The sequence below is a fragment of the Lytechinus pictus genome, chromosome 7 (assembly GCF_037042905.1).
Source record: "Lytechinus pictus isolate F3 Inbred chromosome 7, Lp3.0, whole genome shotgun sequence".
Lineage (NCBI taxonomy): Eukaryota > Metazoa > Echinodermata > Echinoidea > Temnopleuroida > Toxopneustidae > Lytechinus > Lytechinus pictus.
In genome coordinates, this window is record NC_087251.1 from 32,794,247 (window position 1) to 32,808,034 (window position 13,788).

General features: G+C 34.7%; 1 protein-coding gene across 1 annotated transcript in view; it reads left to right on the forward strand.

Annotated features, from left to right (window-relative positions):
• LOC129264532 (tetratricopeptide repeat protein 13-like) overlaps positions 1-13,788 on the forward strand; it is a 34,744-nt gene that overhangs the window by 4,808 nt on the left and 16,148 nt on the right. Inside the window, exons 2-4 of the mRNA XM_054902413.2 lie at positions 5,667-5,794; positions 9,016-9,091; positions 9,670-9,806. Of these exons, the coding sequence (XP_054758388.2) occupies positions 5,667-5,794; positions 9,016-9,091; positions 9,670-9,806 (341 nt within the window). The remainder of the gene's footprint in view (positions 1-5,666; positions 5,795-9,015; positions 9,092-9,669; positions 9,807-13,788) is intronic.

Below are 13,788 nucleotides of genomic sequence, written 5' to 3' on the forward strand. Positions count from 1 at the left end.
AGATGCATGGCAATATCATTAAAAGTCAAGTCCACCCCAGAAAAATATTGATTTGAATAAATAGAGAAAAATCAAACTAGCATAACGCTGAAAATTTCATCAAAATCGGATGGAAAATAAAAAAGTTTTGACATTTTATAGTTTCCCTTATTTTTCACAACAGTAATATGCACATCTCTGTGGCATGCAAATGAGACAGTCGATGATGTCCCCCACTCACCTTTTTTTTTGTTTTTTTATTGTTTGAATTATACAATATTTCATTTTTTGCTGATTTGACAATAAGGACCAACTTGACTGAACCATTTAGTATTAAACAATGCTAATTCCTCAAGTTCAGGGAGGAATTAATTGTTGTTTCACTTGACAATGAGGAGAAAATAAGAATATTTCATACAATAAATACAAAAGAAATAGTGAGTGGATGACGTCAGCAGTCTCCTCATTTGCATATCGACCAGGATGTACATATAACTGTTTTCTTATTTTACATTCGATTTTGATGAAATTTTCAGTGTTATGCTTGTTTGATTTTTCTCATTTTATTCAAATCAACTTTTGTTGGGGTGGACTTGTCCTTTAAATTAAAAAACCAGTTGCATTAAGTCCAGCATAATTCAGCTTTACATGTTGAAACACCCCGGTTATATGTACTCCAGTGATTAGCAGTGGAGGTTCCCAGACTATCCAGGCTCCCACTGTTCCCCCCCCCCCCTCTCTGAGTACCACTTTACTGAATTATTGATCTTACATGTAATTAGCTGAGTGCTTTGCTACCACACTGGAATTGCTCATGTATTATTTGCAGAGTTTTGTGATATATTGGTAATTTTAACTTTTAATAACATGTGTAAAAAAAGATAATTGAAATTTTCCATTGCATTTGATGTCTGTGTGGATTGGAGTGATATTGTTTTGTTGTTTTACATGCTGGCTTGGGATTTACATCAGAATGAAGTTGATTAGATTAAAAAATAATATTCTTAATGGGTATAACTCATCATCGTATTCACTGAAGCATATACAGTATGTATACTGTATAGTGCTTTGCACTTTATCAGCCAAATTAAAAAAGTAATTTCCCTACTGAGGTATTTTTTGGTCATTTTAATACAATTTACAATTTATTTAAAGTAGAAATATATTGCAAATCCTAAAAATTGAGAATTATATATCAAATTAAAGGAGAAAATTAAAAGAACACGATGGTGTAAATAATTTATCATGGAGACCGATGAAACTCAGTTAATTGATAGTTTAAAGTTCTCTCTCTGAATGCTTAAAACACGCAGAATTACGTCCGCGAAATTGGGGATTTTTGATGACGTGCATGAGTCTACGAGGGACGTGATTGGCCCTCCCACGTCAAGCTCCACTTGCATGGAAAACCTGTTGCGAGGGTACGTTTAATTTCTCCACACTGTCACTGAATACTTCGATCATGAAATGAAAGAAAACCCAGAAGTTTATCTAGATTTGGATTTTCAAATTGATGATTATGAAGATGAAGAGAATGATGATGAAGTTTCTAGCTCTAGAAAAACAAAGTGACGTGGATCGAGGTATACACATTACGGGAATTACGCCGGTGATTATGAGTCGGACAATTCAACTTGCATGCCGATTCGCTACCAACACATGCAGCTGATAGCTGCTCCGCGGGTCAAATCCATGAAAATGAATTCCATCACGACCACATCCAGACAGAGTCTCTTTCTTCTATCAACAACATAATAAGAATGAAAATAATGATATAACTGTACTTACAAACAAGTGAATATATCCGAACCTAGGCTGAAGGTAAATCAACTCAAGGAATAACAGCAGACGATATGCACCGACGATGAATTTCACGTGGCTGGAATAGATCGTCACTCGTTCTGTTTAGATAAAATTTCTATCTCATTATTTTGACTAAATTACGAAACTCGGAGAATTAGTATTCTACATAAAAATTAAGTAACACCTGATACTATTTTTTGAATTACGATAAAACCTTTTTGAAGCAAAGAAAATGAGGTAAATTAAAATTAGATATAAAATATAATCTGCCTAGCTCGCATTCGATTGTAAACAATCAGCAAGGCGAGCACGTAGAGTTGGATAAAGCTACGCTTTATCCAACCATGTGTAGTAGGTCCATGATCCAACTCTATGGGCAAGCAAGCCACTGAACTGAAAATACGTATTTTCAGTTCAGTGGAGCAAGCTGGCCATGTGCTTTTGATTGTTTACAATCGCATGCGGCTAAGTGGATGATCCTTTATATCTTATTTTAATTTACCTCAATTTCTTTGCTTCAAAAATATTTTATCGTAATTCAAAAAATAGTATCAGGTGTTACTTAATTTTTATGTAGAATACTAATTCTCTGAGTTTCGTAATTTAGTCAAAATAATGAGATAGAAATTTTATCTAACAGAACGAGTGACGATCTATTCCAGCCACGTGAAATTCATCGTCTGTGCATATCGTCTGCTGCTATTCCTTGAGTTGATTTACCTTCAGCCTAGGTTCGGATATACTGTATTCACTTATTTGTAAGTACAGTTATTTTATTATTTTCCTTCTCATTATGTTGTTGATAGAGGAAAGAGACTCGGTCTGGATGTGGTCATGCTGCATGGAATTCATTTTCATGGATTTGACCCGCGGTGCAGCTATAGCAGCTGCATGCGTTGGTAGCGAATCGGCTTGCAAGTTGAATTTTCCGACTCATCATCACCGGCGTAATTCCCTTAATTTACCACCATCCACGTCACTTTGTTTTTCTAGAGTTAGAAACTTTATCATCATTCTCTTCATCTTCATAATCATCAATTTGAAAATCCAAATCTAGATAAACTACTGGGTTTTCTTTCATTTCATGATCGAAGTATTCAGTGTCAGTGTGGAGAAAACGTACACTCGCAACAGGTTTTGCATGCAAGTGGAGCTTGACGTGGGAGAGCCAATCACGCCTCTCGTACAGACAGTGACGTCATAAAATTCGAGTCAATTCAGAGACCGATGCGAGGCATATTTCGGAGAGGCATTTTAGCGCTTTTTAATTGGCGATTTCCACCTTATGTATTATTTTCGTTATTTTGAATGACCTAATGGTAATCCTCACATCATTACCTTTCCACTGATATATAATAAGACCATATTCATAATCAATATATTTCTCCTTTAATGGAAATCATCGAATTTCCCCCTGAATACATGTATGTACAGGTAGAAAGTATGCAATGAAGTATCTACTAGAATAAGAGTTTTTTTTCAATTCAGTACACCATTTGATCTATAATTACTACAGTATAAAAAGGAATTATTGTAAAGTAAAATTAGAAGTAAAAATCTAACCAAGGTTAAGTGTTTGAATTAATCTAGATTAATCCTTCACTTATGGGCGCCGCTATTCTGACGGCGGCAGCAACGTCAACATTGAAGTTTTAACCTAAGGTTCAGTTTTTGAAATGTCATAACATAGAAAGTATATAAATCTAGTTCATGAAACTTGTACATAATGTTAATCAAGTATTACTAAACGTCCTGTTTTAGTTTCAGGTCATATGACCAAGGTCAAAGGTCATTTAGGGTCAATGAACTTGGACCATGCTGGGGGAATCAACATCGAAATTTTAACCAAGGTTAAGTTTTTGAAATGTCATCATAACTTAGAAAGTATATATGGATCTTGTCCATGAAACTTGGACATGAGGGTAATGGTGTATTACTGAACATCTTGCCTGAGTTTAAGGTCACACAACCAAGGTCAAAGGTCATAGGGTCAATGTTTTGGGTATTGAATTTCCATCATAACATAACATTGAGATTTTATTGTCTCCCCTGAATAGCAGAGCAAGACTATAGGCGCCGCTTTTCGAAATCTAACCAAGGTTAAGTGTTTGAAATGTTATAAATTTGAAAGTATATGGACCTTATGGTAGTTTTAAAACTTAGAGACATAAGGGTAATAGTGTATCACTGAAGATCCTGCCTGAGTTTCAGGTCACATGATTAAGGTCAAAGGTCACTTAGGGTCAACAAACTTTGGCCATGTTGGGGTTTTTTGAGAAATTGTCATAACTTTAAAATTTTATGGATGTAGTTCATGAAACTTGGACATAAGAACAACCATGTATCCCTGAATATCATGTGCGAGTTTCAGGTACATGACCAAGGTCAAAAATCACTTCAGGTCAATGAACCTTGGACATGTTGGGGGTATTTGAGGAATTGTCATAACTTTCAAATTTTATGGATCTATTTCATGAAACTTGAACATAAGAGCAATCAAGTATCCTTGATCATCCAATGCGAGTTTCAGGTAACATGACCAAGGTCAAAGGTCATTTAGGGTAAAAAAACTTGAGTAATATTAGGGATATTTGTGGAATCGTCATCATAACTTAAAAAGTTTATGGATCTAGTTCATGAAACTTGGACATAACAGTAAGCAAGTATCACTGAACATCGTGTTCGGGTTTCAGGTCACTTGACCAAGGTCAAAGGTTATTTAGGGTCAACAACAAAACCTTATGGTTAAGTTTTTAAAATACCATCATAAATTTAAAAGTATAGATCTACATGTAGTTCATGAAACTTGGATGTAAGAGTAATAAAGTATCAGTGAACATCCTGAAAGAGATTCAGGTCATGTGACCAAGGTCAAAGGTCATTTAAGGTCAATGAAGTTTGGCTATGTTTGTATTTGTTGAATTGCCTTCATAACTTTGAAAATGGATCTTGTTCATGAAATGTGGACATAAGGGTAATCAAGTATAACCATCTTTTTTTTCAGAACGGCTTCATATCTAACTAATAATTCATGTTCCTGATAATTGATTATTTATGAAAACAATAAAAACATAATTAAAAAAATTAAAAAAGAATAAACGAAAAAAAAAAAAAAAAAAATAATAATAATATGCATGAATACAAAAAAGAAATCAGTTTTAAAAATAAATTGTGCAATTCTATTTGTTAAAAAAAAAATTGTTCTTTGGAATGAAATATGTTATGTTCTTCCTTTTTTTCTCCTTAATAGGTAAAGTCAACCTCAAACTGACTTGAATAAATAAAGAAAAATCATACGTTCATAGAGTTCTTCATTTTTGCACATGTATATATTATTTCAGATGGAAAATAAAGTTATATTATGATTATTTTCACAAAGCAATTCAATACATCTACATGTATAGTATATAATGGTTGGAATGCACATGAGGGGATTAATGATGTCATGCACTCACTTTATCCTTTGTATTTTATTATTTGAATTATCACATATTCCGATTTATCCTGTATGATAAATCTTCGTAGAACATGGCTATATTAATTCCAAGGCCACCAACTACCACGGTCAGGGATGCCCGTTTGATTTGCTCCATTGTCCTTCTCACTGGCCTTCGAGATTCATCGTGCCCTTTTTATTTGTTTTTCTATCTGTGCTGTATTTTTAACACTAAAATTAATTTTCATGTGTATTACGTTAAAATTTATTTATTATCAATATTTGCTCTAAAAAGTAAAATGTACATGTAGATGACTATTAAGACATTTTTGCCTCCCCCCAAAAAAAGAACTTTATCTTTTTCTCCTTTGTTATAATGAGGGGGGGATACTTGCAATAGCAAATTGATAATTACTGATATGAAATAAATACTTTGTTTTGTTTACAGAGGCCGGAGATCCGATGGGAATAAGTGAAGATGGAGAGGATCTACTTGGTTTAGGATTGTGTGGGTCTAAACTTCCCATATTAGCTGGACTGGGAGATAACAATCAAATTGAAATTCAAAGCGTAAAGGTAAAGTCAACACAGTTTTCATATGTGCAATTAATCATTTTGTTTCCTTGATATCCAATTCCTGTCAATACAAATTTTCCTTTTATGTCCCTGCAGAAAACTACATGTAAGCGTGTGCATATTAATGTACATAAATGTTTTTAAAAATTTCCCAGTGTACCTATATTTAAATCACAGGTTAAGCATTTTTGATCTTCCATATTGTCCAAGTTAAAGCAGTTTTTAAGACAATATTATGCAAAACATGTGTTATTATAATAACTCCTCTAATTTGAAAGTTCTCTTACATAAGCCTAAGGTGGAAATATTTCTTTGGACCTTAGACCACATTGAGCAAATCATGTGTTATGTAACACTTCTAATTTGAAATTCTCCTGTTAAAGGCGAACAGAGTAATGGGGTCCCAATATATTTGACTAGGAAAAAATTACCTGTATGGACAAATACATGTACACATTCAGACTCGGTGATCCTATACAGACCATTCTCACACTTCAAAGTACTCAGTTACAAACTGCACAGCTCTCTAATAGTTCACCAAAACTGACCTTTGTTCTGATAAAATTCTTTATTTTTTAAATGATTATATTCAGTGAACCATGTCGGGATAGTCGGGATAGTCACAATTCAACCATGATAATTTATAGTTTATGAATGGATACATACGTACACATTTCATGCTATCAATCTATTCACCAAACTGTTTGGGCGACGTGTACCATGTACATCTATTCATGAGCTCTTTGTATAGTATTTCTCCCATCTGTGTACACTAATATAGTTCACACAGGTGCCACTATAGTCAACCACTCTGCACTGTAAGATCCGAATGATGAATGTCCTGCTCTTCATGTAAAATCTTTACTATGAAATACTTTGAAAATGTAAATCATACAAATTCTGATTCTTTGCAGTAATACCTTGGTCACATTTGCTCTACGGCGACTGTATGGCAAGTCGAAAACAGCCGTTCTAACATTATTTGCACCAGCTACATATAGGTGGTTTGAAAACAAAAATCAATAAAACGGCTGTTTTCGACCTGCCGTACGGCGGCCGTAGAGCAAATGTGACCGAGGTATAACACATACTGTAGGTTCTTGATCATTTCTGTCGGGTCATAGTGTACCAAAGAAAAAAATGATTGAAAGATTAAAAAATTTTCTTGATTTTTATAGAACACTGATGGATTTCCATACATATGAGGTTGATCAGGGCCCTGTCTTACAAAGAGTTACGATTGATCCGATCAATCGTAACTCTATGGAAATCCATTAGTGTCATAATTATTTCTACAAAAAAATTTGCACCATGTCCGTTGTATGCAAAGAGAAGCGTAGTGAATTTTCAAGAAAACAATGCATGCATGAATATACATCATCCATGTAGCTAGAAAATATTTTGAACAATTATGCATAATACATGTTGACGTTGCGGCCGTCCGTAGTTGCTATTGATCTGATCATGTAACTCTTTGTAAGACGGTGGCCCAGATCAATCGTAACTCTTTGTAAGATGGGGTCCAGGTGGACCAAAGACAAATTGAAGGAAATATCTGCTAGAATTTTTGTCTCGCCTGCATAGCAGAGCGAGACTATAGGTGCCGCTTTTCCGACTGCGACGGCAGGGACGGCGGGGCGGCCGCGTCAACATCAAATCTTAACCTAAGGTTAAGTTTTTGAAATTACATCATAACTTAGAAAGTATATGGACCTAGTTCATTAAACTTGGGCATAAGATTAATCAAGTATTAGTGAACATCCTGCTCGAGTTTCAGGTCACGTGACCAAGGTCAAAGGTCATTTAGGGTCAATGAACTTTGGTCAAGTTGGGGGTATTTGTTGAATTACTATCATAACTTTGAAAATTTATGGATCTAGTTCATGAAACTTGGACATAAGATTAATCAAGTATTAGTGAACATCCTGCCTGAGTTTCAGGTCACATGACCAAGGTCAAAGATTAATTTAGGGTCAATGAACTTTGGCCAAGTTGGGGGTATTTGTTGAATTACCATCATAACTTTGAAAATTTACGGATCTAGTTCATGAAACTTGGACATTAGGTTAATCAAGTACCACTGAATATCCTGTGCGAGTTTCAGGTCACATGACCGTGGTCAATGGTCATTTAAGGTCAATGAACTTTGGCCGTGTTGGGGGTATTTGTTAACTTACCATCCTAACTCTGAAAGTTTATGGACCTAGTTCATAAAACTTGGACATAAGAGTAATCAAGTATCACTGAGCATCCTGTACGAGTTTCAGGTCACATGACCATGGTCAAAGGTCATAAAAGGTCACTGAACTTTGGCCATGTTAGGGGTACTTGTTGAACTACCATCCTAACTCTGAAAGTTTATGGATCTAGTTCATAAAACTTGGGATATAAGAGTAATCAAGTATCACTGAACATCCCCTGTGAGTTTCAGGTCACAAAACAAAGGTCAGTTAAGGTCAATAAACTTAGGCCATGTTGGGGTAATTGTTGAATTGCCATCATAACTTTGAAAGTTTATGGATAGAGTGAATGAAATGTGGACATGGGTGTAGTTGACAAGTCTTAAGTCACCGTTCAAATGTCATTTATGGTCAATGAACGTGGTATTATGTCATTATATGAATGGTGTTTTTGTGAATGATTATTTTATAGTAGTTTTCAAAGTTAGCACTGCTGCTATATTAAATCGCGTAATGCAGGCGAGACTGCCAGAGGCGTTCCACTTGTTTCTTAGTTAAATTTGGTTGCCTCTAATGATATGATCCTGTTTGTTGCTGCCATATTTACTTCTTTGCCCAGCTTGCCCCTTGTCCCAACTTAGAAGGGTTGAGGTGTAAACAAATATGGCTGCCTGCACCAAATTGGGTGATATCGTAACATAAGAGGGAGATAAATTCAATACATTCATAAATTCAATGAAAACAAAAATATCATACTCACAGATTGTCTTTTAATAGTTTATATTTATTTGAGGTTTCAAATTTAATACCATGTGTAACCTAAAAATCAATCATGAAGTTTATTAGATCAAAACTAGATTAGAGTTTTCATTAATTTTTCATAGGTGCCCTGATTAAAAAATAAAAAAAGTGATACACAAACAAATGGTCCCAAGAATACAACATTAGATTTACAATTTTATTAAAGCTAGGATGTCTTTATCCTACTTAAATAGACTCCAATCTTGTATTATTGACCTATCCTGTTTTTTTCTCTTGCAGGATTATGCCAAGGTAGTACATGAAAAGAAGATGCTCCCATTCCCATGTGGTGATGAAGATTTAGACTATAAGCTAGGTATTAAAGACAGAGGCCCGTATTCTGAAGTCAGGTTTAACCATGGTCTAACTCTGTGCTAAAACCATGGGGAGCCAAAGATTAAAAAATTCTGTTTATATTGTATATTTCTTAGGTTTACTATTTTGTTTCCTTTTGCTTTCATAAGGAAGAAATAATGCTTCAAAATACATCAGTTATTATTCCGAGACAATTATGAATAATTTGGGTGGCATGTGAGCTAATAAATTGAATGTGTACTGTTTGGGATTTGTTCCCCAATTGGCTTTCCATAGTTTAACCACGACTTTAAACCAAGGTTTAATTGAAATTAAAGTTCAGAATACGGGCTTGAGAGTTTTGTGCCTTTGATATTTTTACTTCCACCAGTGTAGGGGTAAGAGTATGTAATGACAGATCTATTCATATTTTTTCCTGAACAGTGAAGGGGGGGGGGAGAAAATCATGATATAATGGCTATTCTTTAGATGGGATTATGAAAATTATTCTACAAACACCTTCATATTTTTTCTCTTAAAAAAAAAAAAAATTCAGTTTTAAATAGGTTTGTACTGTTTCTCTCGTATTGTACATGACAGCATTTGCCCTTGCAATGATGAATACTGGGCGAGAGGAGATGGCCATTGACATTCTATCTGCCCTCATCAAGCAGAACCCTAAGTTTGTCGGGGCGTATCATGCTAGAGCAGTGGGATATGCAAGAAGAGGCATTCAGGTAAGATTCATGCTCTTCCATTTTTTTATTCATTTATTTATTCATTTATTTTTTGGGGAAGGGGAATAACCAGCGTTTTCAAAGCTCAAATACAAATTCCAGATTCTGAATCCCAGTTTACTAAAATTTAGTCTCATTAGTCTCGTGCTTGAGCGCTTATATGAGCAGTCAGCTTACAAAGCCTGGGTAATGATAGCATGCGCTTTGTATCCTCAGGCAAAAATCACAATATAAAATCCAGCTATTATTATTATTTCCTGGAATCTTTAAGTTTATTTTTATACAAAAATCTGAGAATAATGCAGCGAGACTGAACCTAGGCCTAATGACCCCCAAAAAAGTCAAGGCATGTAAGACCTCTTTTGTACACACACTTCCTACAGTAGGGACTAAATCTCTTTTGCAACTGTGTAGACAAATTTTTAGCCACATAACCAGGCAGATAATTCTACAAAATAACATGAATATTGTAACTTGTTACATTTTCAATTATTATGTGATTTTAAGTTTTTGATTTCCCATAATTTCTTGAAGTGTTTTCATCTCCCCAAGATTACCTGGAGATGATTCAGACTTCCCAGGATTTAAGAAATTTCCCGGGGTTAAGCTTTATAGCCCACTTCGTTTTCACACTATGTTTTAGCAAAGTGGGCTAGCACGGTAAATAGTACGGTACTATCTGGCCCTGCAAAAAAGCAGGGTTAGCCGGCTTATTGTGGTGCTAGCACCACAATTGCGGTGCTAAGAGATGCAGTGTGAAACGAAACCGGGCTAAGGAAAAGTGGGGCTAAGCAATAGCCAATCACAGAAGTCGAAATTGCACGTTAATCACACTCTGTATGGTAAAATCATCAATATTCATGAGCTGTGGGATAGTCCGGGGTTAAGGCGTTAACCCCGGCTAAGCAGATAGTATGGGGTTAAGAAAGACAGTGTAAATCCAAAAAAAGATAGTATGGGGTTAAGGATAGTCCGGGGTTAAGGATAGTATGGGGTTAAGGAAATGCAATGTGAAAAGCATATATGTGTATGTGTCTGGGTGGAAGTGGGATGAACCAATAAATATACCAGAGATATCTTGTTTTCCCTGCTCTTGTAATTGAGCATCAGGGAAGTTTTGTTTTTATAGGGAATTGCTATGCTGATTCCAAAGTGTTGAAATAACTTTTGACTTTAGTGTGTTGATCCCCGTTTTTCCTATCCATGTTGTTAAGCAGGGGAGTATACATGTATGTGAGTGGCCATATTGTGTGTGTACTTGGTGCCTGAATACTCACCCCCCCCCCAAAAAAAAAAAGCAATATTTTGAAACTCTCCTGGAGGCTCGCAGCACTTGGTGCAACAGTATACCTTACTGAACAGGTATACAGAATATCACAAGGAGTTTGCTTTGTTACATCTAGGCCTAATGATTTCCTGCAGTGAAAAAAAAAAAAAAAGTGGGTGCGAAGGGCGATTAGACCTTGAAAATTTTTGAAATAGCCACCACGAACAAAAAAAGAACCATAATCAAATAATCTTTTAAGCAGCCCTCACAAACGGAATTTTAATGTCTACAGTTATTTCCGGTTCACAGTTATAAAGGAATTCGAATCTAAATATCAACTTGTTGAGTGTGTGCATTGTTTCTGAACCATTATGTTGTTAATGTTATTAGGTTAACTGTCTGTAATGTGCATTCCTATGTATGTATTAATTCATTCATAATAATGTTTAAAAAAACAACAACTATTAAATAGAATCCTATATATCCCAACATTTGTAAACAGTAGTATTGTTTAAATGAAAAGGTGAATCACCAGTCAACAAGTACATGTACAGTATTACTAGAGAGGTTTGTCATTACTATTGTTTACCATGATTCACCGTGTACAGCTGTGAGAAGAGTCCAGCTGTTCACCTCTATATGTTAATATTACTTAACAAAAACACCTGGCATGAGAACAAGAATTGTATTTAATTTTTTTTTCAACAAGAGCACTGTATTGGGTTACTACCATTTATCTAGTGTTTTATTCATTTGTTTGCCGATGGAAATTTTGTAGTTTTCTTTACCTGTACACTATACCAATAGAAGCAAGCAATACAATCAAGTTTTATACCCCCTGACACCTATCTTTAAAAAAATACATGCATTGATCAGATTGCGGACTGTGATACTAGCAATTCAATGAAATTAAAAAAAAAATCAAAATTTTACTACTACTCACATACCTATTGAAATCCAATTGAAAATGACATAGTGTTTGTTGTTCAAACTCAATCTTGTTCATCATTTTTGCATATAGTAAGATTGATTTATTTCATTCAAAGTATAATTGATTAATAAAGAAATGTATTAAGCACTGAACATTATCCACTGTGAAGAGTCCCGAAGTTGCTACTTGTAATAGCCATCATTAGTCCGGTAATAGCACATTAGCCATCCTATTGCGCAAGCATCTCAAGAAATAAATATTCATGCAAGCCACCCATTTACTTACTACCCTGGGTCGTAAATGCAGCATAATGTGTATGACTTTCTGATAGAAGTAAAATTAATGTACAGGGCTTATATAAATCCAAGGCCATTGAAGGCTATTGCCTGGATACCCTGTTAAAGGGATACTCTTGGCTGAAAATAATTATATCTAAAAAAATAGAGTGAAATTCACCAAATAAAATGCTGAAAGTTTCATCAAAATCTGATAACAAATAAAGTTAATGACTCTGGGGCCCGTAATCTGAACTCAGGTTTAAATTAAAGCCTGGTACAAAGTTGTGGTTTAACTATGGAGAGCCAAAATTGGGCTACAAATCTCTATTTTTGTAGTACATGTTCAATGTATTAACTGTTATGACACTCATATCAATTATAACAGTCTCAGAATGATAACTGAAATACCTTCTTCATTATAAAAGCAAAGGGAAGCAAAATAGTAAATATAAGAAATATACAATATAAGCAGAAATTTTGAGTTTTTGGCTCCGCATAATTTTAGCACAAAGTTAGACCGTGGTCTGTTAAAGTTAAACCTGATTTCAGAATACGGGCCTTAAAGTTAAGCAATATTTTGTGGAAACAGTCAGGCCTAATGAGAGATAACCTAAGAAGTGATTGGATATTGAGAGTATAAAAGTAATAATGAGAATGCAATTCATCAAGCACTCGATTCCCACTTCCCACGCTCAGGGCACTAATTACCATTATTACCCTGGCTTTAGAGTGTTGTATGTGCTCTTATATTGCATTAACAACAGAAAGAAAGAACAAGGGACAAAGGCTGTCTGGAAAATACAATACAATCAAGTGGTAAAAAGAAAGAACACAAAATCCTAGTCAGCATTCAATATTATACTGATTCCTCTTCCCCTTTATATTACATGCAAGTGAAGGGGGGGGGGGGGCTTCATTCATCCATGTGTTGATCTTATTCAATATTACCTTAGTGCGGGGCATTTGCAGGTCACTTGCCAGGGGTGAAGGCAATGGGGAATTATTATTTCCCATAAATGACTGCTTTTTATAATGCTAAGAAAAATATGATGAATTTATTTAGTGTAGCCATACATTATACTGTGTTTGGTATTCATGTTTATTTTACTATACACAAAATAATGATAATAGATAATACTAATACTACTACTACTACTAATAATAATAATGATAATAATGATGGTAATGATAATAATGATAATAATTAATAATAATAATAATAATGCTAAAATTAATAATAATAATAATAATAATGATAATAATAATATATAGGATTAATATAGCAGCATTTTCATTTTGATTAAATGCTCAATGATCTACTTAAATGAGCTACAAAGTTTAGTATTCTATAATGTAGATGATTAACGAATAAAAAATGCCATAATTGGGGAAAAATGAACACACGAAAGAGTATACTGAAAGGAAGATAACCCCAAAGGATACGGTATGGGAGGCACACAAGTCATGCAGAACAAGGACGAGAGACAGTGATAGAGGAAGAAAGGA